General features: G+C 44.2%; 1 protein-coding gene across 8 annotated transcripts in view; it reads right to left on the bottom strand.

The window, feature by feature from the left end:
• Mrtfb (myocardin related transcription factor B) overlaps positions 1-22868 on the bottom strand; it is a 169831-nt gene that overhangs the window by 10326 nt on the left and 136637 nt on the right. For all 8 annotated transcript variants that reach the window (XM_038327492.1, XM_038327494.1, XM_038327496.1 and 5 more), the window contains 6 exons: positions 11257-11537; positions 7473-7554; positions 5629-6627; positions 3449-3580; positions 1477-1635; positions 854-991 (listed from right to left, as the gene is read on the bottom strand). In XM_038327492.1, coding sequence (XP_038183420.1) covers positions 854-991; positions 1477-1635; positions 3449-3580; positions 5629-6627; positions 7473-7554; positions 11257-11537 — 1791 coding nt within the window. The remainder of the gene's footprint in view (positions 1-853; positions 992-1476; positions 1636-3448; positions 3581-5628; positions 6628-7472; positions 7555-11256; positions 11538-22868) is intronic.

Genomic DNA, 22868 nt, shown 5'->3' with positions numbered 1-22868 from the left:
TTGGCAGTTCATTTCTGTTCCCTGGAGATGCTATTTTCAAATGGACTGTGGGGAAGGGCAGGCTAAGATCCATTTGTTTAGACTCTTATAGCAGTGTTTAAACTTTTTTTTTAATCTGTCTTTTCCTTCATAGCTGAGGTCTCTGTTGAGTCTGGGATGTTTGACAACTAGGAAAGCTGTCTTTGCTCTGCGTCTTGTGGTCACTGAGCATTTCCTCACAGGCAGTGACCAAGTGCCTGCAACCTAGGTAAGGAAGCTCACTTGTTTGATGCTCACTAGAAGAAGTATGGCCTTGCTTCCTTATGCCTTCGAGAGCAAGCAGAGCAGCACGCCGTGTGACCCTGACAAGTACTCCACAGAGTATGGCCATGGGTTGTGCATGTGTGCTCATGTTCTTGCTAGCTGCTGGGAACTCTTGCTAGGATCCACTGTGACCTGCTGTCAGGTCCACCCCTCAGGTCCTCTGGGATGCTGGGCTCCTTTCTCAGTTCTGAAAGGGAGCTTTTGAAAGGCAGGGGCTTGAATGTGTTTATGTTAGTCAATCAGTTCTGTGGTCACTGGGCATCCACCAAAGGCCTTTTCTAATTGAGAACTCTCACTCTGCTCACTAAGGGGCACAATCACCACTACTTTCATGTTAGAGGGGACCCAGGAGGGCTCCAATGAGAGAGAAATAAACACCTTGTCTGAGGGCACACTGTGACTGCTGATCGCAACAGTTACTGTAGCCAAGTGGCCTGGGATTCTTCACATGCCAATTCAAAACAACCAGCCGAAATCTCTGAGTTCTAACTGGGGGAAGTTCTCAGGCTGACCCGAAATGAGACTGGGATATGACTGTGCCCTCACTCACCTCTGGAAGGGCTGGCTGGGCGCTGCGTGTCTGCTTGATGGCCTCTTCGTAGCGAGGTGGGTCTTTTGTCTTGGTGACTGGGGTCCCAAACAAAGAGTGCTGGACAACAAACTGCTGGCCTGGTGCGGGAGAGCTGGGCTGCATCAGCAAGGGAGAACACCTGTTAGCTCTGGGCCACCCGCCTGCCCGCAGTGGCTGCATCAGCAAGGGAGAACACCTGTTAGCTCTGGACCACCCGCCTGCCCGCAGTGGCTGCATCAGCAAGGGAGAACACCTGTTAGCTCTGGACCACCCGCCTGCCCGCAGTGGCTGCATCAGCAAGGGAGAACACCTGTTAGCTCTGGGCCACCTGCCTGCCCGCAGTGGCTGCATCAGCAAGGGAGAACACCTGTTAGCTCTGGACCACCCGCCTGCCCGCAGTGGCTCTGTCACCTCATGGGCAGGTGTCCTAAGCCCCTGGGCAGTGACAGTTGGTGGCTGTCTTGTGGAAGGACTCCTCTTCACTAACCAGAGATGCAAGTCACTGTCAGTCCTAGGTTCACTCCCTTAACTCCAACACTAAGTCAGCACACACTCCAGATGCCAGAATGACTGTATGGCCGGTAGGTACTGTAGATGCTTACCTTGCTGGCTGGGCTAGGGCCGTTTTGCAGGGGTGCAAGTGGGGTGCTTCTGGATTGAAGAACAGGGTTGGAGTTTTTAATGACAAAGGGCTGCTGGGTCGTTGGGCCAGGTGGCCTCTGATACTGGAGAGCGGTGTTTGGTGCAGACTTGGTGAGGACCTGTGACAATGAAGGAAGGAAAACTGTTTTAGAGCAGAGGCCAACAAAGCTTCAGGGCTTGTGGGCCACGGGGGTCTCTGCTGGGAGCTGCCAACAGGACTGCATCTGCAGACACAGGGGGAGTGGGGTTCCTCTGCTGAGCAACTTGTTCTTGTGCTGTGTAGCCAGCATTTTACAGAAGGGTGTTCAGGTAGTTTTCCTGGGGTGACCTGGTCCCCTTCCAGGACACAGGATAAGTTAATAGCAGCCATTTTACTTCTGCCTTCACACCAAATACGCCATCTCTCTGGACACCTCACATTGCTCTAGCTCAGAGGGGCTGGCGTCTTCTGTTCTGTTCCTGAAGCCTCCTGCAGATCTTTCCCTTTTGCATTTCCTAGCTCTTTAGTCATAATCCCGGAGCTGCTAAAGCCTCCCACTGACATGCCCGTCACACGGGCAGCACCCCTTTTAAAGAACTGCTTTCTGTGCCGAAAGGTCAAAGGGAAAACTAGTTTCCATGAAACTCCGAAGTGTTTGCTGTGCTCCACGAAGAGCACAGTTAATGGGATGACTTTTATAAACTAACAGTCACATTGCTTATTCAGTACCCGTGTCTTACAGTGCTTGGTTTAACTGCCAAAATGATGAAAGGTGGCTTCTCCCTTATGTCACTATGAGTAGATATATGCCTTTATTTTTGTTACATTTATTTATATTTCATGTGCATGAGTATTTTGCCTGCATGTACCACATGCATGCCTGGTGCCATGAAGGTGAGAAGTAGGTGTCAGGTCACCTTGGACTACAGGGACAGTCAGCTGTGACTTGCCGTGTGGATGCTGGGAACTGAATCTGGAAGAGTGTACAGTGCTGAGCCATCTCTCTAGAGATGTACTGTACTTCTTGCCATGAGGGTACATGAGTGTACATATCTGTTTCCAAATGCACCTACTGTTTGTAAGTCTCCTCCCATGTGGCAAAACATCTCTTTCTGGAAGTAATGACTCCTAATTCCAGGATTCTGAGATGAAGTGAGAAGCCCTAATTTATACTGTCTGTACCACTCTTCCTTAGGTCAAATGAAGCTGAACCTGCTTTAAGCTTACATAACTCCACTAAATGGTATTCTGTGGTTTCTCGTCTTGGTCGTGTATGATTCTATTTCCTTTCTCACTCGTGTCGGTGCTGCTGTTGATAACAGGGGCCCCTCAGTTTCACCTTCAGTCTGTCTCAGCACACACGGTTCAGGACACAGATCGGGATGTCTAATAACCTGTTCAAGACTGAAGCTCTGAACTCAGACCCAGGATAAAAACATCTGTTTTAAGGCCCCAAGGTTAGATCCCTTTCTCCCTTGTTTTCTGAGAAGGGCTGGCACTGTAGCCCAGGCTGGCCTCACACTGTAGACTCAGTCTTCCCAGTGATGGGGTTACTGGTGTGTGCCCCACAAGTGATCCTTCCACTTTTTCCTTCATGATAGGACAGAGACTCTCAGTAACACACACATACTAAGTTCTTACTTGGAAAACACCAGAAGTATCTTTAACTGTCTTTCCCCAAGGAACAGCACATTTAATTAGAAAAGAAATGTATTTTGAAACTCAGGAATGCAGTTTAGCAGACTTATAAACACATATTCTGGAAACTTATTTGGAAAAGGGCTAGGTAAAGATTTTCCCCAATCCCAGACAGAGCAGCTTTGGACCTAGGGTTTGTTCCATGGCTGAGCATCACAGCAGCCTCCCAAGGAACAGGCTCTTGGATGATGCTCACTGACAGGGGAGAGGTGAGAGAAAACAGAAGCAGCGGTCAGTCCTTGAGAACACTGTACCTTTCTGACTGGTTGGGGCTGACCCAGCACATGCTGCAGGAAGGCCTCCTGCTTCTGAGGCAGCGCTGGGACCAGTGGTGCCACTGGAATCTGTGTGGCAGCTGCTATATGGGCTTCTCCTTGTGCTGGGGTCTAGGAAGAAAACAAAGACTAATCTTAGTGTCAAGAAGTACATCTGGGACTGAGTTTATGATGCAGTGCACATCTGGGACGGAGTTTGTGATGCAGTGCACATCTGGGACGGAGTTTATGATGCAGTGCACATCTGGGACGGAGTTTATGATTCAGTGCACATCTGGGACAGAATTTATAATGTAGTACACATCTGGGACAGAGTTTATGATGCAGTGCACATCTGGGACGGAGTTTGTGATGCAGTGCACATCTGGGACGGAGTTTGTGATGCAGTGCACATCTGGGACGGAGTTTGTGATGCAGTGCACATCTGGGACGGAGTTTGTGATGCAGTGCACATCTGGGACGGAGTTTGTGATGCAGTGCAGCTGATGCCTGGGAACCACAGCTGAGATGAGACGACACAAATGACTACAGTCACACACTTTGGTTCATCTCATCTTTGGTAACTATTTTCTCATTTTTTTCCCCCACAGACAGGGTTTCTCTGTGAAGCCTGGCTGTCCTGGAACTAGCTGTGTAGACCAGGCTGGCTTCGAACTCAGAGATCCATCTGCCTCTGTCTCCTGAGTGTTGGGATTAAAAGCGTGAGCTACCACTGCCCAGGTAATTATTTTCAAATTTGTTTATTTACTGATATACCCTATCAAGAATTGGGTGCCATGTGACACTGTGCTGCACACATGTTGTATCCTGAAACATTTTCTCTTTCCTCTTTCTCTGGAGATGAGGAGAAAACAGAAACAAGGCAGCTCTATACATAACAGTCAGGTCTGTGGCCCATTTAAGAGCACCAAGGAACACTGTGATACTCAACTGCCCACAATCCTTCTTTAAGCTTGCAGCATGCACAGTCTGCAAACAGCCAGAGATGCTGGTCACATAGCCATACAGAGGCCCAGTAGAAAACAGGTTCTGCTCTTGTATCAACTTTAACAAAATGTTTAGATCAATTCTCCCCCAAGATACATTAGAGAATCGACTTCTGAGTCAAGTATTCTACAGACAAAGCAGGAGAGTTATGCACTTGCCAAAGGTGTCTGGGCTCTGCCTCCTAAACTCAGGTGTGAACTTACTGTCACAGGTATTAGGCGAATTAAAGAAGCATTGGCTCGCCGGGCGGTGGTGGCGCACGCCTTTAATCCCAGCACTCGGGAGGCAGAGGCAGGTGGATCTCTGTGAGTTCGAGACCAGCCTGGTCTACAAGAGCTAGTTCCAGGACAGGCTTTAAAGCCACAGAGAAACCCTGTCTCGAAAAACCAACAACAACAACAACAACAACAAAAAAAAAAAAAAAAAAAAAAAGCATTGGCTCAAATGGCTCTTTGTTTTCCTTATGACCACATCTGGTAAACATCCATGAGAAGTGCTACACAGAGTATGCAGAGTATGAAGCCAACAAGCAGGTCCCTGCTGTCAGATCAGCCCCATTCCATGATTCCCTCAGCTGAAGCATTCTCATGTGAATGGTACCTCCCAAGAATATGACACCTCCCATCTCAGCCAGAAGACATGGGTCTACATGTCAGATCTGTCTTCATGCTTTTTATTTAAAAATGGGCTGTCACTTAGAACCAGGACAGGGGGTGAAGTACTCAAAACACACAGCCTATGACAATGCCATTAATCTTTTGTTTTTTAAAATCTACTTTTTATGTGTATGTTTGTGTGCCTTTGTGAGTTTACGTGCACATGTGTGCAGGTGCCCAAGGAAATCAGAGGGTATAGGATACCCTGGAACTGGAGTTACAGACAGTTGTGACCTGTTTGATGTGGGTGCTGGGCACTCACCCTGGGTCCTACTTGAGAACAGCATGTGCTCTGAATTACTGAGCAGTTCTCCAGCCAGACATGTACATCCAAGAGAACAGGGCTAGAACAGGAGGCCACCCTGCTTCTTTTTATTATGTAAACAGTGCTAGCCATGCTAGCCCCGTCCTACCCACCCACACTTTGCCTTCTACAACCACAGCCTGCAGTAGCTGCTCAACGGTTCAAGCTGGCTGCACCACCCCCACAGCAACACTGTGAGACACACTTCATACCTGGAGCTGGAGGCTGCCTACTGGAAGCTGCACTGAAGTGACATTTGAGCCCTGGATGGACACCGGCAACAGCAGCTGAGTGGTCTGTGTGGTCAGTAAGGCCGGAGGCTGAGCAACAAGGGCAGGTGGCTGTCCTTGGGAACTCACATAGAACTGCGAGACAACACTCTGCTGCTCTGCTTGAGCTATGGGGACCTCCTGTTTGATGACCACAGCCTTTTTGGCAACAAGGGTCTGGCTACCTGTGGAGATGGGATGCTGGGGGCTGGAACAGTCAGGAAGCGAGGCCTCGTCCTTGATGGAGGAGGACCCGACACTGCCATGTATTTGATCTGATGTACTAAGGGGCTGTGAGGGGCCACTGGGCTGAGGGTCTGGTGGTCGCTGCCCTCGTTTTTCCACCTCGAGCTGCATCTTGAGGACCTCTACAAGCTTCTGTTCTTGTTCCAGTTTCCTCTTCAGCTCTTCAATTTGCTTCTCCTTCTCTTGAAGCTTGCGATCCTTCTCAGCAGAGTCCAGTTCTAGGGCTGACAGGGTGCTACTTGTGGGGCTCAGGCTGTCTTCATGGCCTGTCACCCTCAGAGGGGAGGCACAGAGGAACTGGGAAGGGGACATCATGCTCATGATCTCGGTGAAGGTATCTGTCATGTTCGTGTCCTCGGTAGTGAGACTGGACTGCTCAGAGGGCGATGGTGAGATGGGTAGAGGGGAATGGGCACTTTCACCGTGGGCCACGTTGCTGGATCCAGCAGGCGGCAAGTCTGCCTTGAAAGTGGACACAGAGCTAGTCACGGCATTATGCAGTGTTGTGACGGGCAGTGCCACTGTCACCTCTGGGTTACTGGTGACAATAGCTGCTGATGACACGGCCACAATACCGCCAGCAGCAAGGCCACTACTGCTCACTTCCTGGTAGGGCTTCAGGCGTTCAATGAGGTCTGGTTTGGTTCCTGACACTGGCAGACCCCTCAGTTTGAGTTCTGTCTTCAGCTCTGACACCTGGAGGCAAAAGCAGATCAGATTGGTGTGGGACAAATGTCTATATTCTGTCAATTATATTTTAAATAAACGCTGATTGGCCAGTAGCCAGGCAGGAAGTATAGGCGGAACAACCAGACAGGAAGTAGAGGCAGGTCAATGAGAACAGGAGAATTCTGGGAAGAAGGAAGCCCAATTCCTCTGCAGTCCCTGGCCCAGACACAGAAGAAGCAAGATGTGACTGCCTCACTGAAAAAGGTACCGTGCCATGTAGCTGACATATACTAGAATAATGGGATAATATAAGTTATAAGAGTTAATAAGAAGCCCGAGTTAATGGGCCAATCAGTTTATAACTAATGTAGACCTCTGTGTGATTTCTTTGGGACTTAACGATTGTGGGAGCTGGGCAGGATAGAAAACCCCCGACAACATCAGATGTTGGTTTCACTAGTCTCTTGTGCATAAACAGCAGAACTCCCTCCCTTGTTCCCAGAAGGATGGATGGGCTGCTACTCCCAGGAGACGTCTGAACATGACATATAAACTTAGATTTTCTCCGTCGGTACTCAGCATAACAAACTCAAGTCTACAGAGGAGGCACAGAAGCCTGTGAGCAGTAGCTGAAAACAGTCGATACTGTAGGAATTGCTACACAGAAGTGGTCTCTTTTCATGGTGCTCAGATAAGGCATGTGGCAGTAAATGAGAATTATTAGTTATTTGAACGATAAAACTCAACAGAAATAAAAAGAAAACACTCCTACTCTTGTCCATCTCTGGAAAACTATGTATATGACAGGCAAACCTGGTAGTTCTCATGTGCAAGGTACTCAGGGGTGAATATGCTTGAGGTGGAATTGTTACCTTTAAGTCATCCAAGCTGGAAGGCAGAGGTCCTGGCCTCCTCACAGGTACAGTCGTGCTACTACTGCTGTTCTTGTCATTTCTTCAAAAGAAAGCGAAATGATAGCGTTCACAACAGGCTGCTTCCAGGTGCTGCTCTATTAACAGTCTAGCAGCTTACAAGGAGAATTCATTGCGGATGCATACGGGAAGAAGACTCAGGGTCATGGAAATATCAAATGCATTCTGCCCCAGTCAATTCCTAGAGGTACCACTGTCTGTTGGTGTGGAGAAAATGTAAACGGTGGCTCTAAGCTTGATAGAGAAAAGGCAAGGACTGGGGTTGGCTGAGGAGCCCTTGGAAGGAAAGCGTAGGGGCCACATGCTGGACATTACCAGTTAGCACATCTAACCCCATGCTGTGGGTTGCAGTTAAATGCCTAGTCTTGAAAATGAAGTTTTTTGAGGTCTAGGCAAAATGCTTAGTGTTTTATGTATCACTAGTCTATTTTCAAACAGAACTTAAAGTCTCACCTCAGAGTTGTAAGAACTCAATTGGTGCTTTTGTTTTTATTGTTATTCAATACTGGCCCCACAAGGAGCATTCTGGGACATTTTTCTGAATCAACCTCTCCATGAACAGCTATACTGTGAAGTTGGGCAGTGGTGGCATACTCCTTTAATTCTAGCATTCAGGAGGCAGAAGCAGGCAGATCTCTGTGAGTTCAAGGCCAGCCTTACCTACAAAGCGAGTTCCAGAACAGCCAGGGCCACCACACACAGAAACCCTTTCTCAAAAACCAAACCAAACCAAACAAAAAACCCGACCCCTGCCAACACCCCCCAAAACAAACAAACAAAAAACCCCAAACAACAATAACAACAAAACCCCAGAACAGCTATACTGTGCCTGATGTCCCACCCCAAACCACCTTTCATTTCCTATTTGGTGAAGCATTACTAATGGTCTAGAGAGAAGGCTTAGCTAGTAAAGAGCCATACAAGCTTGAGGACCTGTGTTCAGAGTCCCAGCACCTACATGAAAACCTAGGCACAGAGGTATATGTCTAATTGCTGCACTGGGGAGGCATAAGGGTCCCTGAAGCTTGCTAGCCAAGCTAATAGGCCAACTCAGTGAGCTCTGGGTTCGATGAGAGACACTACCTCAGAAAACAGGGTGAAGAGTGACCGATATTGACTTTTGACCTGCACCCATATGTGCGCATAAACACAAATGTAATCCTTTCTGCTACCTTTATGGCTGAGATTCCATATCTGTGCCGAAGAGTCAATGTTTAACTTACTACTATTATTTTAAAAGCTGAATTTTCTTTTTTCCTAAATCACAGATAGAGACCTCAGGTTCTAGGCTTCTGACAACTTCCATAACTTCTACTGCTGTGAGGTCACACGGGGCTTATCTAAAGCTCAGGCTTACTCTGTAAATAACAAGGAGGCTCAGGGATGGGTAGAAACTCACTGCAGAGCTTCAGGGTTTTTGTCTTTTTGTTTTTTGAGATGGAGTCTTGCTATGTGGCTTGAGCTAGACCTGAACTTGCAACCTCCAGCTCTACCTCCCCTCATGCTAGGATTATGGCAGTATCTGGCCAGACCTGGCTCCAGTTCTGTTTTGTTCTGGGATAGATCTCTGGTAAAGATTAGCAGTGTGTGGAAAACAAAATCCTCATTTTTCAGATCTGGGACCTGGCCATAACTTGAGTTCAGTCTTCCTGTGGTTAAATGGTTAAATGGTACTAGATGGCTCTTCCTAGGGTAGGCGGTTTAGTTATGGATGCTCCGTGGAAGAGAGGGAAACTGAGGCTTCAAGGAAGGACAGGGTTTGTGGAGTCTGGAGTCCTCTGCCCTAGATGTCCTCTTCCCAATTAAAGAGGTAAGCTGGTTCAATTTTTATTTTAGGGCTGAAGAGTGGGCTCAGCACTAAGAACACTTGTTGCTCTTGTAGAGGACTGGGCTCCATTCCAAGCAACCACATGGCGTTCACAACTGCCTTGCTCCTCCAGTCCCTGGGGTCTGATGCTCTCTCCGACCTCCTCCAGCACTAGGCGCACACATGGTCCATATATATACATGCAGCCAAAACACTCATACACAAAAAATAATAAACCTTACAAACTGTACAAAGTTTTATGTGCAGGGATGCTTCTTTTAAAAGAATAATTCACAGGCAGACATCACAGGAAAAGCCACTGTGTGAAATTTTCAGTCTCAGTGTCCTTACTGGAATGGAGTCAAAAGATCAATCCCAGCAAACGGCAGTGGGGCCAATGGTGGTGTCAACAGCCAGGAGCCACAGTCACCACTGCAGTCATTATGGTGCCTGAGCAGGTGGTGGTGCAGGGTGTCTGCTCAGGTCTTAGACAAAACTAAAAAGTGGCAGTTGCTTGGGTCGTAACCCAGCTGTTGCCTTCCCTGGATTCGCTCTACCATAATAGCTTACTTGTGCTTGCTTGCTCTTAAATAATAACATGTCACAAAATTACTTCCCCACCTCCATGCTGTTTTAGGCATGTCTTTCCCAAGATTGTCTAATCTTTATTGTAAGAGGAGAAAACTGATAATCATCCTCTATGATACGGAAGTTTGCTCTCAACATCTTCCCAATAACAAGCTCCTCTGTCCTTCCCAACTCTCCAGACCTGGTAAAGGGGAAGTGAGAAATGAGATTTTTGCTGAGCTTCAGAAAAACCATATTGGGATTGATATCTAAAATATTCTTCAATCAATGAGTTGAGGGCACAAAGTTGCTTGCTGTGGGCCCGAACAATAGGCTTCAAGATGTGGAAATGTCACCCTTCTCTGTTCCTGGGCATGTAAAATCTTCACTGTGAGTCACTTGCTGTCTCTCTCATTACCTCATCACTGTCCTTTTGCCCCTGAACAGTTCCAGAGTCTCCGTTATTATCAGTATTCAGCTGTTGTTTTTAGTGACTTGGTCCGACCAGGTCACCACTGTCTAAGACATGGCACTAGCTGCCAAGAGGAACAGTCTCCTGAAGCACAGATTCCACTTCCTGCACTATGTGCCATGTGGAACAGTGTCCTGCAGCACGGATTCCACTTCCTGCACTATATGCCATGTGGAACAGTGTCCTGCAGCACGGATTCCACTTCCTGCACTATATGCCATGTGGAACAGTGTCCTGCAGCACGGATTCCACTTCCTGCACTATGTGCCATGTGGAACAGTGTCCTGCAGCACGGATTCCACTTCCTGCACTATGTGCCATGTGGAACAGTGTCCTGCAGCACGGATTCCACTTCCTGCACTATGTGCCATGTGGAACAGTGTCCTGCAGCACGGATTCTACTTCCTTTCACCTCTCTCAGGAATCACACATGGTCCCCATCAGGCAGCTTTGCTCACCACTATTGCATGCCCTTCCTCTACCAGAGCTTGTCTCTTTCTCTCTGTTTGGAAGAGCCTTCTAGAGCCCTCCATGCGGAGATTTCCATAAAAATTTCCCTGACCACTCCTGCCTCTATACCCATGCCTCTTCACCGTCTGTGGTGTGCATCCTGTTGTTTTCTCATTTGACACTGACAATGGGTGCATCTTTCCTGAATAGCTGTGAAAAGCTAAAGCTCAGCCTACTAGAGGACAAATGGACTAGAAGGCAGGCCACATTCACTTTGGGAGCACAGACACTGTGATGAGCTTGGACAGTAGCCAAGCAAGGGCGGTTCCTGAGCAGAGTACTTGCCCACACTCAACCTTCTGTAACCTGGGGTCCTTGCAAAGCCAGGGTCCAAGCCATGGCGGGACAAATCCTGAGCACAGGCTTACTTGATGGGTGCAGGCAGGATGGTTTGGTAGTTGTAGTGCTGCTGTTGCTGCTGCTGCTGCTGCTGCTGTTGCTGCTGCTGCTGGCTCAGGATCTGCAGCTGCAGGAAGAGCTGCTGCTGCTGCAGCAGGCGGGCGTAGTTGGAGTCCATCTGTGGCTCACTCTTCTCCCCCTTCTGGTTTGGTGGGATGTACTGGTGGTACTTCAGCTTCTTCACTCGGGGTTTTGGATCTTTGCATTTTTTGTTACGGTGTTTGTCATTTGGATTCTTAGGATGGCTTTGCTATTTTTTTAGGAAGTAAAAAATAAAAAGGAAAACATTTTAAAAGATGTAAATTCATGAAAGTGTTTCTATAATGTGCCTCAGTGATTTAGAATTTAAAAAGAGCTGTGTGCCTTAGATGGTCTGCAGTGGTTTTGGGGAGGAATAGTGAGAGCCACTGACCTGGGCCTGTGATCCCAGCACTCAGGAGAGAAGAACAGGAGGGTCAGGAGTTCAAGGACAGTCTTGCCTGTAGAGTTCGAGGCTAGCCTACGCTATATAAGTCCCTGACTCAAATCAAAGAACCATGAAGACACTTGCAGACTTAATTTGATTTAAAATTTCTCATTCTACATTACTCCTTTGGCACAGCCAAGATGCTTGGTCTGTCATCGCCTATGCAAATGTTACCAACATCTACTCTGGGCCTCCTGCATAGAGACACTGAGTACTTACACACAGTATCTCCTAGTGAGAAGACAGCAGTATGAGTATGGTTATGTAAAAATAAATAAATGCTTCCTTCTAATGAGAATAAGATAGATTATATAAGCAGCATTAAGAAAAATAATAGAATTCAAAATGCAAGGGAATATAAATTTCAAAAAAAACCCTGAAAATGTTTAATTTTTATTTTTAAGATGGGGTGAGACCATACATCTCTCCTATCTTATGAATGACAGGCAACTTTTTCTTTAGTTGTTCTTTTCGGTTTCAAAATAAGCACACCATTTTCTGTATTTTGGTATTTATGCTACAACTTTACCTTCTCAGGGGGAGAAAAAAGTTTGTTTTGTTTTATTTGAGGTTGTTTATCTTATTTTATTATTATCTTTAGATGCTGTTTGTTTTGTAACGAGAGACAGAACTGGTGTAGACCCCAACAGGAAGGAAGATGTGGAAACCCTTGGGAGGAGCTGGGGAAGAGGAAACAGTGATCAGACTATATTGTACAAAAGATCTATTTTCAAAAAAGAATAAAATCCATAACAAAACAAAAAAGCAAAATGAAACAAGAGTGGATTGGAGAGATAGCTCAGCTGTTCAGAGCACTGGCTGCTGTTGCTGAGGACCTGGGTTGAGTTTCCAGCACCCATGTGCTAACTTACAACCATCAGGAACTCCAATTTCCAGGGCATCTTTGGAGCTCTTTTGGCACAAGGCACTCATATGATGCACATATACACATGCACCCAATGCAGGCAAAATACTCATACAAACAAAATTAAATGTCTAAAAATAAAGAATAATAATAAAAACCTAGAGAAAACAAGACACCATTCCTAGGCTGCTTTAGTGACAGATAACTGAACAGATCTTGTGAATAAACTACATCTATAACTTCTTCCTCATGACCAAAGAATAAGTGATGGAGGAGGGTCATCTGTCTATGTGTTACTTTCACTGGCTAATAAAGAAACTGCCTTGGCCCTTTAATAGGACAGAAAATTAGGTAGGTGGAGTAGACAGAACAGAATTGTGGGAGAAAGAAAGCAGAGTCAGGCAGATGCCTCAGGCAGTTGCCATGCCTCTCCTCTCTGAGATGGACGCAGGTTAAGATCTCTCCTGGTAAGCCACCCCTCGTGTTGCTACACAGATTACTAAATATGGGTTAAAGCAAGATGTGAGAATTAGCCAATAAGAGGCTGAAACTAATGGGCCAGGCAGTGTTTAAAAAAATACAGTTTCCATGTAATTATTTCGGGTAAAGCTAGCCGGGTGGCAGGGAAGCAGCCTGCCGTTCCTACTACAGAGTGGCGCCCAACATGATGGACTAAATCCACTTAAAAACTTGAGAGGGCTTTAAAAAAAGGGAGAGAGAGAGTTTAACACAAGCTTTTTGCTGTTTGCTAGGGCATGCTGTAGAGAGATTTCCTGATTCAGCAATAGCAGCAGAAAAAAAGCCGTGCCAGCCATTTTAAAATGCAGCTTCCTGGGCCCTTCTGCCGGTGCAAACTCCGGCTATGGAGCATTTCTGGGCCCACTCAGGATCGGGAACAAAGTAGCTGAGACCATGTCTGTGGCTCAGCTCTTCCTGCCTGTGTAGGCAGTAGGATCAGGTCTACTAGAAAGTGGCGGTTTTGAAATACCAGTTTCTGGGCTGTGCAGCCATTGCGATCTCTGTCAGGCTCCTGCAGGAGACAGAGCTTTTGAATGGAGCATTTGGAGTAAAGTGCTATGATTTGTTTGACGGCAGCTAGACTCGCTGTGTGTCTAAAAGGGGGACATTGCGTGCCACAGCTCAGAGGCACAAGCAGCTCCGCCATGTTGGACTAGGCGGGGCAAGCAGGCAGTACCTATTTTTAACCTAGGAATGTCACAGCTTAGATTCTTAAGTGCTTAGTGATTTAAAACTGCAAAGTAAAAATGCTCCTGGATAGTAAAAAAATTACAGATTCACAATAGGACAGATTCAGACATAAAAGACCTTTAAATGGGTCACTGTGTTGGATGAGTGTACATGGGCTTGGAGAGAGAAGAAAAAGAATATAGAGAATAAAGTTAATGCCTTAAAAAGGGTAAAGTCTTGATCATTCATTGGGGTGAGTGAGGAGTGAGTGCCTGAACCTCTGCAGCTGCCCAGACAGGGACCACCGACATTCCCCAACTCTTCCCCCCCACCCGCACACTTCCTGCTCTTCCTGCAGGGGTTATTCTCCCCGGATACTGCCTCTCTCTTCCTGTCCCTTCCCAGCTTGCACCCACAACCCCCTACCACGCCTCATCCTCCCGTCTTTGGGGCCACAAAATCCCACAGCTCAGCCTGTTTGGGCGCCGGGGACCTGGAATTGAGTGCACCCAGGCCGGTGGGAGGTCCCCTCCTTCATTAGCCTGCCTGTAGCAAGGTAGGCCCTTTGTCAGCCAGCTGCTTGGCCTGCAAAGAGACCTGACAGTCTGCCAGAGGATCCATCATTCATTGGGGTGAGTGAATTTAATTCATTGGGGTGAATTGAACTTCTAAAAGAAGACCCAAAGGGGATTATTCAGAGGAACAAATGGGCAGGCGCCAATGCAAGAATTCCTCCAATAATTTGAAAAACAACATGAAAGCACCAGAACCCAGCGAACTTATAACAGGAGGACTTGAACACACTAATCAAGAAGAAGTAGAAAAAACTGACTTTATGAAAGTAATAGAGTCCCTTAAACAGGAGGTGAAAAACTCCCTTAAGGAAATGAACGAGAAGAATAAAAAAAATGTTTGAAGAATTGAGTAAATCCGTAAACGATATCCTAGGAAACCAAGAAAAAACAATCAAACAGATAATGGAAACAGTGCAAGACTTGAAAACTGAAATGGAGGCAAGGAAGGAAACACAACCTGAGGGCCAGCTGGATTTGGAAAATCTATGTAAACGAACAGAGACTACAGAAACAAGCATAACCAACAGAATACAAGAGATAGAAGAAAGAATCTCAGATTCTGAAGATACCATAGAGAAAATAAATGCACTGATCAAAGAAAACAGCAAATCCAACAAATTCTGATCACAAAACATTCAGGAAATCTGGGACACAATAAAAAGACCAAACCTAAGAATAATAGGCGTAGAAGAAGAAGAAGAATTACAGCTCAATGGCCCAGAAAATATATTTAATAAAATTATAGAAGAAAACTTCCCAAACCTAAAAAAAGATATTCCTATTAAGGTTCAAGAAGCCTACAGAACACCAAATAGACTGGATCAAAAAAAAAAAAAAAACATCCCCATCGCCTTATTATAATCAAAACACAAAACATACAGAATAAAGAAAGAATATTAAGAGCTGCAAAGGAAAAAGGTCAAGTAACATATAAAGGAAAACCTATCAGACTAACACCTGACTTCTCTATGGAAACCATGAAAGCCAGAAGGTCCTGGATAGATGTTTTGCAGAAACTAAGAGACCATGGATGCAAGCCCAGATTACTATACCCAGCCAAGCTTTCATTCACTATAAATGGAGAAAACAAAATATTCCAGGATAAAAACAAATTTAAACAATACATAGCCACAAATCCAGCCTTACAGAAAGTAATAGAAGGAAATTCACAAACAAAGGAGTCCAGCATTGCCCAAAATAACTCAGACATCTAGTGACCCTTCACCAGAACATCTCAAAGAAAGGAAACACACAATCTCTACTACCAAATAAAAAATGACAACCGGAGTTAACATCCACTGGTCATTAATATCACTTAATATCAATGGACTCAATTCACCTATAAAAAGGCACAGGCTAAGAGATTGGATATGAAAACAGGATCCAACATTCTGCTGTTTACAAGAAACACACCTCAACCACAAAGACAGACATCTACTCAGAGTAAAGGGTTGGGAAAAGGTTTATCAAGCAAATGGACCTAAGAAACAAGCGGGTGTGGCCATACTAATTTCTAACAAAGTTGACTTCAAACTAAAATCAATCAGAAGAGATGGAAAGGGACACTTTATACTCATTACAGGAAAAATCTATCAGAATGAAGTCTCAATCCTGAATATCTATGCCCCTAATACAAAAGCACCCACTTATATAAAATAAAGATTACTAGAACTCAAGGCAGCCATCAAACCAAACACACTGATAGTGGGAGACTTCAACACTCCTCTTTCACCAATGGACAGGTCAATTCGACAGAAACCTAACAGAGAATTAAGAGACTTAATAGAGGTAATGAACCAAATGGACTTAACAGACATCTATAGAACATTCCACCCAAACAGGAAAGAATATACCTTCTTCTCTGCTGCTCATGGAACCTTTTCGAAAATTGACCACATACTCGGTAACAAAGCAAACTTCCACAGTTACAAAAACATATTAGTAACCACCTACATCTTATCGGATCACCATGGATTAAAATTAGAATTCAACAACAATGCTACCCCCAGAAAGCCTACAAACTCATGGAAACTAAACAGTCAACTACTGAACCACACCTGGGTCAAGGAAGAAATAAAGAAATTAAAGTCTTTCTTGAATTTAATGAAAATAAAGACACAACATACTCAAACTTATGGGACACTATGAAAGCAGTGCTAAGAGGAAAATTCATAGCACTAAGTGCCCACTTAAAAAAAACAGAGAAAGCACTCATTGGAGACTTAACAGCACACCTGAAAGCTTTAGAAAAGAAAGAAGCAGACTCACCTAGGAGGAGTAGAAGACTGGAAATTATCAAACTGAGGGCAGAAATCAACAAAATAGAAACACAGAAAACAATCCAAAGAATCAATGAAACAAAAAGCTGGTTCTTGGAGAAAATCAACAAGATTGACAAACCCCTAGCCAAACTAATCAAACGGCAGAGAGAGAACATACAAATTAATAAGATCAGAAATGAAAAAGGGGACATAACCACAGACACAGAGGAAATTCAAAGAATCATTAGATCTTACTACAAAAGCCTTTATGCCACAAAATTGGAAAATGTAAAAGAAATGGACACTTTTTTAGATAAGTACCATATACAAAAGTTAAACCAGGACCAGGTAAATGCTCTAAATAGTCCTGGTAGTTGCGAAGAATTAGAAACTGTTATCAGAAACCTCTCTACCAAAAAGAGCCCAGGACCAGATGGTTTCAATGCGGAATTCTATCAGAACTTCCAAGAAGACCTAATACCTATACTCCTGAAGGTATTTCATAATATAGAAACAGAACAGTCATTGCCAAATTCCTTTTATGAAGCTACAATTACCCTGATACCTAAACCACACAAAGACCCAACCAAGAAAGAGAATTACAGGCCAATCTCACTCATGAACATCGATGCAAAAATTCTCCATAAAATACTGGCAAACCGAATCCAAGAACACATTAGAAAAATTATCCACTACGATCAAGTAGGCTTCATCCCAGAGATGCAGGGCTGGTTCAACATACAAAAAATTATCAATGTAATCCATCATATAAATAAACTGAAGGAAAAAAACCATATGGTCATCTCATTAGATGCTGAAAAAGCATTTGACAAAATTCAGCACCCCTTTATGATAAAGGTCTTGGAGAGATTAGGGATACAGGGGTCATTCCTAAATATAATAAAGGCTATTTACAGCAAGCTGACAGCTAACATCAAATTAAATGGAGAGAAACTCAAGGCCATCCCACTAAATTCAGGAACACGACAAGGCTGTCCACTCTCTCCTTATCTCTTCAATATAGTGCTTGAAGTTCTAGCAATAGCAATAAGACAAAACAAATAGCAAAACAAGGTGATCAAGGGGATTCGAATTGGAAAGGAAGAAGTTAAACTTTTGTTATTTGCTAATGATATGATAGTGTACATAAGCGACCCGAAAAACTCCACCAAAGAACTCCTACAGCTGATAAACTCCTTTAGTATCGTGGCAGGATACAAGATCAACTCCAAAAAATCAGTCGCCCTCCTATATACAAAGGATAAGGAAGCAGAGAAAGAAATCAGACAAGTGTCACCTTTCACGATAGCCACAAATAGCATAAAATATCTTGGGGTAACTCTAACCAAGGAAGTGAAAGACCTATTTGACAAGAACTTTAAGTCTTTGAAGAAAGAAATTGAAGAGGACACCAGAAAATGGAAGGATCTCCCTTGCTCTTGGATTGGGAGGATCAACATAGTAAAAATGGCAATACTACCAAAGGCAATTTATAGATTTAATGCAATCCCCTTAAAGATCCCATCAAAATTCTTCACAGATCCTGAGAGGACAATAATCAACTTTATATGGAAGAACAAGAAACCCAGGATAGCCAAAACAATCTTATACAATAAAGGAACTTCTGGAGGCATTACCATCCCTGACTTCAAACTCTATTACAGAGCTACAATATTGAAAACAGCTTGGTATTGGCATAAAAACAGAGAAGTCGACCAATGGAATTGAATAGAAGACCCAGATCTTAACCCACAAACCTATGAACACCTGATTTTTGATAAAGGAGCTAAAAGCACACAATGGAAGAAAGAAAGCATCTTCAACAAATGGTGCTGGCATAACTGGATGTCAACCTGTAGAAGAATGAAAGTAGATCCGTGTCTATCACCATGCACAAAACTCAAGTCCAAATGGATTAAAGACCTCAATATCAATCTGAACACACTGAACCTGTTAGAGGAGAAAGTGGGAAGTACTCTATAACATTTGGGCACAGGAAACCGCTTCCTATGTATAGCCCTAGCAGCACAGACATTAAGGGCAACATTGAATAAATGGGACCTCCTGAAGCTGAGCAGCTTCTGTAAAGCAAAGGACACTGTCACTAAGACACAAAGGCAGCCTACTGACTGGGAAAAGATCTTCACCAACCCCGCAACAGACAAAGGCCTGATCTCCAAAATATATAAGGAACTCAAGAGACTAGACTTTAAAATGCTAATGAACCCAATTAAAAAATGGGGCACTGAACTGAACAGAGAATTCTCAACAGAAGAAGTTCGAATGGCCAAAAGACACTTAAGGGCATGCTCAACCTCCTTAGCAATCAGGGAAATGCAAATCAAAACAACGCTGAGATACCATCTTACACCTGTCAGAATGGCTAAAATCAAAAACACCAATAATAGCCTTTGCTGGAGAGGATGTGGAGTAAGGGGTACACTCATCCATTGCTGGTGGGAATGCAAACTTGTGCAACCACTTTGGAAAGCAGTGTGGAGGTTTCTCAGGAAATTTGGGATCAACCTACCCCAGGACCCAGCAATCCCACTCTTGGGAATTTACCCAAGAGATGCCCAATCATATTACAAAAGCATTTGTTCAACTATGTTTATAGCAGCATTATTTGTAATAGCCAGAACCTGGAAACAACCTAGATGCCCTTCAGTGGAAGAATGGATGAAGAAAGTGTGGAATATATACATATTAGAGTACTACTCAGCGGTACAAAACAATGACATCTTGAATTTTGCATGCAAATGGAGGGAAATAGAAAACACCATCCTGAGTGAGGTAACCCAGGCCCAAAAAGATGAACATGGGATGTACTCACTCATAATTGGGTTCTAGCCATAAATAAAGGACATTGAGCCTATAATTCGTAAAAAATCCTAGAGAAGCTATATAAGAAGGTAAACCCAAAGAAAAACATATAGTTATCCTCCTGGATATTGGAAGTAGACAAGATTGCCGGACAGAAAATGGGAACATGAGTGTGGGGTGGGATGGGGAGAGAAAAGTGTGAAGTGGAGGATTGGAAGAGCTTGGGGGAATAGGATGGTTGGGATATAGGAAGGGTGGATATGGGAACAAGGAATTATATATCTTCGTTAAGGGAGCCATTCTAGGGTTGGCAGAGACTTGACTCTAGAGGGGTTCCCAGGTGTCCAGGAAGACGCCCCCAGCTAGTTCCTTGGGCAGCTGAGGAGAGGGTGCCAGAAATGTCCAGATCCTATTGCCATACTCATGAATATCTTGCATATCACCATAGAACCTTCACCTGGCATTGGATGGAGAAAATGACAGAGCCCGACATAGGAGCACCGGACTGAGCTCCCAAGGTCCTGATGAGGAGCAAAAGGAGGGAGATCATGAGCAAGGAAGCCAAGACCGTGAGGAGTGCTTTTACCCATTGAGACGGTGGGACAGATCTAACGGGAGACCACCAAGTCCAGTTGGAATGGGACTGATGGAACAGGGGACCAAACCGGACTCTCTGAATGTGGCTGACGGTGGAGGAGGACTGAGAAACCAAGGACAATGGCAATGAACATGAACTCTACAGCATGGACGGGCTCTTTGTGAGCCTTGTCAGTTTGGTTGCTCACCTTCCTGGACTTAGGGGAAGCTGGGAGGACCTTGGACTTAACATAGTGAAGGGAACCCTGATGGCTCTTTGTCTTTGGAGAGGGATGGAGTGGGGGTATGGGTGGAAGGGAGGGGAGGGAAGGGGGAGGAGGGGAGGAGATGGAAATCTTTAATAAAAAAATGAGAAAAAAAACTTAAGCTGCACCATTATTATGATATACTTGGTATGCTGGCTTGCTTCTCACAGTCCAGTATGGCAGAGCCACTTGCTACCTCTGAGTGCCACCATGCACACTGCTCAAATTCCAGGCACACAGCTGGTCCAAGTTGCCATCAAGCAAGCCACAACACTCTTCTCACAAACCCATCCAAATACTTGGTGCTCTGAAAGAGCCAGAGGTCATGCTGGCAGCATGTCCCAGAAAGCCTGCATTTCAAAATGGCACAGCTTTTTTCCTGCTACTGCTGTTGAGTCAGGAAAACCTATCTTAAAGAAGCTGCAACACTCTGCCAGCAAACAGCAAAAAGCTGTGTTAAACTCTGTACTTTTTTGTCTAGAATTCCTTTCAAGCCCTCTCAGTTTTTACATGGATTTAGTTGGCCATGTGGGCACCAGAAATCTTGATCCTGGCCCTCACAGTTTATCAGATTACACTCAGCATCACTGTCTTCCATGCTGCTACTAGGGTGGTCCAATAAACAGTACTGAAGGCATTCCACTGCTTTCCTAGTCCAAACACCTAGATTCTAAATTCCTCTAAACAAAAAGCATGGTCAGGCCTATCACAGTAATACCTGAATCTCTGGTACCTACTTTTGTCTTATGGTTTCTATTGCTGTGAAGAGACACCATGACTACAGCAATTCTTTTAAAGAACATATAATTGGGGCTAGCTTATAGTTCAGAGGTCTAGTTCATTATCAGGCTAGGTGGCATACAGGCAGACATGGTGCTGGAAAAGGAGTTGAGAGTTCTATATCCTGATCCTCAGACAATAAGAAGAAAACTGTGACACTGGGCATGGCTTGAGCTTTGATGAGGCCTCAAAACCTGCCTCCATAGTGACACACTTACTCTATCAAGGTCATACCAACTTCAACAAATAGTACCATGCCCCATGGAAGCCATTTTCATTCAAACCACACTGGTTGATAGATTATGAAGTAAATTTTAGCTTGTATCAAAAATTAATTTCAAATAATGTGTTTGGGGGAAAGAACTGTGTAGCCCTCCAGTATTAGATCCTCATTAACAACTGCTTTCTTCATTTCTAGCCCCTCTAAAATCAGAATTGTTTTTAAGAAGATTCATAAATGAAAATAGCACTTTCAGTACAAAACCTGAAAGTGGATATTTTAATAAATAGACAGGTTTTTATTATGCCTTTATTTTTCATATTATGCAACAAAATATATGAATCCAGACAAGAACTTCATCTTTCAGCAAATAAACATATTCCCAAAGCAAAAAAAAGGTAAAGTCTTTAAAGAGACAGATTAAAGTAAAGTGATAGAGTAAAAATAAGCCATGTAAAAATGGAAAATTCACAGATAGTCTGGATTATGTATTTTATTGTGTTTTCTTTGAACTTTTTGACTGTGAACGAGCTAAGTACAGAAAAACATTTCATTGTATGGGTTGCCAAGCTAAACCAACATATATGTTCTATCTTGACTTCAGAATTTGGGTCTAAGGATATGAGGCTTTGGAGAGGGTCTTCTTTTGTTTTCACAGAGGATGAGACCCTGTGGATTGCTTCCATCCCAGTATGGTATGATAGACCACGCCCTCCTGAAAGGTTGCTGTGAACACCCTCAAAAAATTACTTCACTCAACTGCCAACTGAGATGAACCTAGCACAGGTTACACCATGAAAGATCTGATTAACAGCGCCCCCATTCAGCAGGGAGCAGTTTGGAGAGAAATAACTGCGCCCATATTCCCAAATATTGTTTATAAATGTTCTTTTACATTTAAAGGGGGATATGATATAGATATGAATAATTTGCATTAGTATGGATTTTAAGGTCAATTTTGTTATATGTATATGTATTTCTGATCTTGATTAAGGTATTGTGATTGTGTAGTTCATTTAAAAATGTAATGTATAATTAGGAAATATAGGTTGTTAATAGATAATCATCTATAATAGTCAAGTTTATAGTCATGTTAGTTAGATTTTCTAGATATATAGAGAAATATTTCAGTTAGATAGACATTCTTCATATCTTTCAAAGACTACAGAATATGCATTTAATGTTTTAGTAACTTAGGGCTTTTCATGACAATGAGACACATCTGCTCCTGGCAGCACCAATCTACTTCAAGAGGAAGATGGGCATTGAAGAGGCTCCTTATGGAGCCATTTGCGCAAGAAACTGCTCTTGCCTGGACTGATGCATAAACTGGACACAAAGAACCCGCAGAGAGAGGACTGCTGAACTTGCCTAAAGGTGAGATGATTCTTTGGGGTTCCTGATTCATGAAAGAGTCTGCGAGACATTCTATAGGGCACAGCAGAAAGTGACCGAACTGTCTTTGAAATTTCCTGCTTCATGGAAGAGTCTGCTGAATACTATGGGCCTGAAGGCTGAAGACAGATGCCCCAACAGTACAAAAGAACTTTGGGTGATTGTC

This window comes from Arvicola amphibius, chromosome 4 (assembly GCF_903992535.2).
Source record: "Arvicola amphibius chromosome 4, mArvAmp1.2, whole genome shotgun sequence".
Classification (NCBI taxonomy): Eukaryota; Metazoa; Chordata; class Mammalia; order Rodentia; family Cricetidae; genus Arvicola; species Arvicola amphibius.
This window is presented reverse-complemented; position numbering and strand designations above follow the sequence as displayed.